We start from the raw sequence: 4,457 nt of genomic DNA on the forward strand, positions 1-4,457 counted from the left end.
ATAATGACATGAAGATAATTATTCTCAAATAATTACAAGTATTTTTACTTAATCTTAACTGTTTAATTGTAAATAAAATAAACAATACACAAATAAGTATATAATTATAAAACATACTATTTTATTTAATATAAATTATTTCCTTGAATTTATTTTTCTTCATTGATAAAAAAAAAATTTTTTTTTCAATTCTGATTACTACTAATCATATTCTTAATGTAACAAATCTGAGTTTTAAACACAGGAAAAATAATTTTGGCAAAAAAAGTCGCTTATGACAAAACTTGGTTATAACCGACTGTGTTGTACCAATTCTAAAATTAATTTTCTAATTTATATTTTACCTTAGATTAATAAACATGTAAATTTCTGTGTTAAAATTTAACATTTCTGTTATCTTTTAAAGTTCTTTTGACAAGAGATCTTTTTTTCCATCAAATTGTAGCGTATATTTGTATAGTATATTTGTACTTTTATAATTGCCTTCATTTTTTTCATTTTTTCGAGCAAGTAAATTTATGAAAATGTTCTGAAGGTAAATATAAAAAGATGTTAAAAATATAAAAAATACGGAAAATTTATAATTCATATTTAAATTCATAATTGAAAATTTAAGTAAAAAAATAAGGCTATTTGTCAATATTACCTTCGTTCTTATCAACAATAAAATTTTTATTTCGCCGGATTTATTTTTTCGTATACAGTTTCCTTTAATAAAACAATTTGTTTGTTATGCATAATGGTAAAACAAATATTCTTATGGACAGCTCCAAGATGCATTTCAACAGCATTTGAAAGATCTATAATGGAAATTAAAGACTGTAAAGTTTTTCATGAACCCTTTTCGAGAAGCTATCATTTTGGTCCAGAACGGCAGAGCCCGCGTTATCAGAATCAAACAATCCAACTAAACTCATCTTACAAAGAAATGGAAAAGCTTATCACCAAAGAGTACGACGGTATTGATTATATATTTTCAAAAGATATGGCATATGCAATTGAAAACCATTTTGAAATACTTCTACATAAAGATCTACGAAACTTTCAACATACTTTTCTTATAAGAAACCCTCGAAAAAGTATACCAAGTCTATACAAAGCTTCGGTTAATTTTGAGCTCACTGGATGGACGTACTTTGATAAAACAGAAGCTGGATTCAAGCAAATGCATGATTTATACTGTTTTGTAAAAGAAAAACTTGATAAAAATCCAATAATTATCAATTCTGACGATCTGCAGGCCAACCCCGCGCGGACCATGGAAAGTTAGTAAAGATTATAATATATATACATATATACATATATATATATATATATATATATATATATATATATATATATATATATATATATATATATATATATATATATATATATATATATATATATATATATGCATATATTTATATATGTATATATATATGTTAATTATTATAAACTTTTATTTTTTAAAAAAATACCTATTTTTCAGGTTTTTTATAATTTTAAACATTTTCAGCTAATAGTAATATGAAATACTAATTCAGTTATTAATCGAGTTAAGTAACTTACATATGTCATATAAAAATATTTTGCCAAAATATTTGTATATGAATAAGTTTAGTTTTTTAAAATATTAACTCAAAGATCTTAAATTTGGTAAAAATTATTCCAGTATTTTAAATTTCATTAATAAAATATTATTAAGTTTAAAAATTATGCCATATTTATTATTATCAAATTAAAGCCGCCTCTCTCATTTTGAGGACCGTATTTTCCTTATTATGAGCGTTATAAAATTTAATGCATTTTGAACGCCGAACAATTTGTAATAATATTTCAAATGCATTTAAATTTATTTTCTTTTTTAAGGAAGCAATAACTATTTTTTTCAGAAAAAAAAAAAACATTCCTTTTACATATGAGCGGGTACAGTCTTTCTACAACTTTTTTTAAAATTCCATGGCTGGAATTTTAAAAAAGTCGTAAATTTTTCTGAAAAAATGTTTTTGTATTTTAATACGCGATTTGACTTTTTAAAAGGTTTTCAGTAAAAACTATTTTTGAAATTTTTCGCTCTATTCAGGTTGAAGTAAATTTTAAGTAAAAATATTTATGTTAATATGCTGAGAAAACTGACAAAAGAATAGCAGATATAAAATCTTTAAAATTAATCCAAGATTAAAACATGCGACATCAAATTGTAGCTTTATTTTTGCGCAGAGTTTGAAATACTTTTTAATGTTAATAATTCTAGAATACTGCAGCGAAACTGGTCTTCCTTTCAATGAAAGCATACTTCATTGGGAACCTACTTCAAATCCTGATTGGAACGTGTGGAATGGTTGGCATGAAAACGCATTAAAAAGTACTGGGTTTGAAGTGCGTAGCAGAAAATCATTAGCTATATTTGAAGATCTTAATAAATATCCTTCTGAAGTAAAAGAAAGCGTAGCTGAAAGTATGCCGCATTATTTTGAGTTACAGAAAAATAAAATATGTATTTAGTAATATATATATATATATATATATATATATATATATATATATATATATATATATATATATATATATATATATATATATATATATATATATATATATATATAAATTTGCAATAATGACAATGTATGCATGTATGTAGACAAAATTTGAACGACTTTTATTTATAAAAATATTTTTGCTTTAGAGTTATAATAGTAAATAATAAACTTTATAACAAAAATGTGTTTTTGTTGAGTCGATTGATAAAAATTTTATGTGCACTTTACTTTTTTTTTTAAATAACCGAAAAAAGTAGTTTTTAAAAAACTACTTTTTTCTCTGACAATTCGTCACAACTGTTAGAAACAAAAAGTACAAAAAAAAAAGAAGAATTTTGTCAAATTTTTTTAATGTTTATACAAATTTTGTCGGATATTTTCTTAAGGCTAAAAACTGTATATTTTTTTACAAATTAAAACGTATTCAAATATTTTTTACAAATTAAAACGTATTTCAAGGCTGTTTGTAACGTGTTCAATTTACTGATTTTGCAGAAAAGGTTTACGATTACTATGAATTTGCGCAAATTGAAGTTTTTATTTTGTCTTTTAAAATTAAAACTAAAATCAAACGGCCGATTTTATTATTATTTTATAATTTAAAAGAATAATAAACAAACTAGTCAAACCTATGTCGTTTAGGTTGAAAAATTGATTACTTCAAATAATATTATGGTGTCCCAATGAAAAAATCAAATTTTTAACGAAGATTCTTTTTTTTAAAACCATCATAAACAAAATTAAATTCCATAGATAGGTTTCTAACTTCAACAAAATATATTTCTGCGTTCATAAGATATGACCATTTAAAGAAACACTAGTCAATGTTTTAACAAAATAGAAAAGAAAAAAAACATATTTTATTTAAATATCTATCAAATTTATTTGTATTGAAACTAGCATAACTAATATACTAAAAATTCCAAACAAAAAAGAGATCATTTCTCCTCAAGAAAGCTTGTATGTGTTTGTTGTGATAATAAAAACCTAAAATGTGCTGAACTGAAAACTGAAAATCTTTTGTCAAATCTGATTCCATTTTAAAATGTATTCTAAAAGGTAGAGTGCTCAATGTTATTAAAGAAACAGAGCAATTATAAAGTAGAAGAAAATCACTTAACAAAAATTTTTTTCATTTTTCAATTTTCTACTACTATATATATATATATATATATATATATATATATATATATATATATATATATATATATATATATATATATATATATATATATATATATATATATATATATATATATATATATATATATATATATATATATATATATATATATATATATTGTGCGTATGAAAAAATTTTGAGACGCGTAAAAGTTTTGAAAATAAGAGATTATTTCAGTAATGTTGAGGTCAAGTAACTGTTGTTTAACAACGCATTTAAAATGTCGAATCGAGAACCACAAGAATGTATTTGCTTTTTCGTGTCCAAGAAAAGTTTGTTGGCCTTCAAAAAATCGCTTAACTTTTCAAGCTACTGATTTACTGTGTTAAAAATAGTATTAATATTTGAGTGGGTGTAGAAAGCTTGGGTGCCATCTGGAAAAAAGAATAAAGTTCAGTATACGAGAAGATAAAAATATGTCGTTGATATAGATAAGAAACTTTTTATTTTTTATACCATAACTACTAAGTTTTTATAGAAGGATCTCGTGATCCACTGTACCGAAAGCCTTTGAGAAATCGATAAATACTCGAAGTGTATATTGATTTTTGTCAAACACGTTCAAGGTTTTGTCAACTAACTTTATTACTGCATGTTCAGTTGATTGGTCTTTTTTAAATCCGTATTGGTTATCAAAAAGGATATTGTGATTTTGGAGGCATGTAAAGAGTCTGTTGTACATTATGCGCTCTGGTACTTTTGAGATATATACCGGAGTAAATTTATTTTTTAAACTTCATTACAAAATATTC

The 4,457-nt window shown here is 23.4% G+C and overlaps 1 protein-coding gene across 1 annotated transcript; it reads left to right on the plus strand.

Moving 5' to 3' along the window:
* The first annotated feature begins 666 nt into the window (after positions 1-666).
* On the plus strand, positions 667-2,490 carry LOC100213835 (uncharacterized). The gene is made up of 2 exons (XM_065800458.1): positions 667-1,265; positions 2,237-2,490. The coding sequence occupies exons 1-2, from the start codon at positions 740-742 to the stop codon at positions 2,485-2,487; spliced, it is 777 nt and encodes a 258-aa protein (XP_065656530.1). The 5' UTR covers positions 667-739; the 3' UTR covers positions 2,488-2,490.
* The last annotated feature ends 1,967 nt before the right edge of the window (positions 2,491-4,457 follow it).

Source organism: Hydra vulgaris, chromosome 06, assembly GCF_038396675.1.
Source record: "Hydra vulgaris chromosome 06, alternate assembly HydraT2T_AEP".
Taxonomy (NCBI): Eukaryota; Metazoa; Cnidaria; class Hydrozoa; order Anthoathecata; family Hydridae; genus Hydra; species Hydra vulgaris.

Excerpts from the sequence above, each read along its gene's own strand:
- LOC100213835 (XM_065800458.1), top strand. The coding sequence starts at position 740 with ATGGTAAAACAAATATTCTTATGGACAGCTCCAAGATGCATTTCAACA. Across the intron at positions 1,266-2,236 it reads CCCCGCGCGGACCATGGAAA|AATACTGCAGCGAAACTGGT; the intron begins GTTAGTAAAGAT and ends TAATAATTCTAG.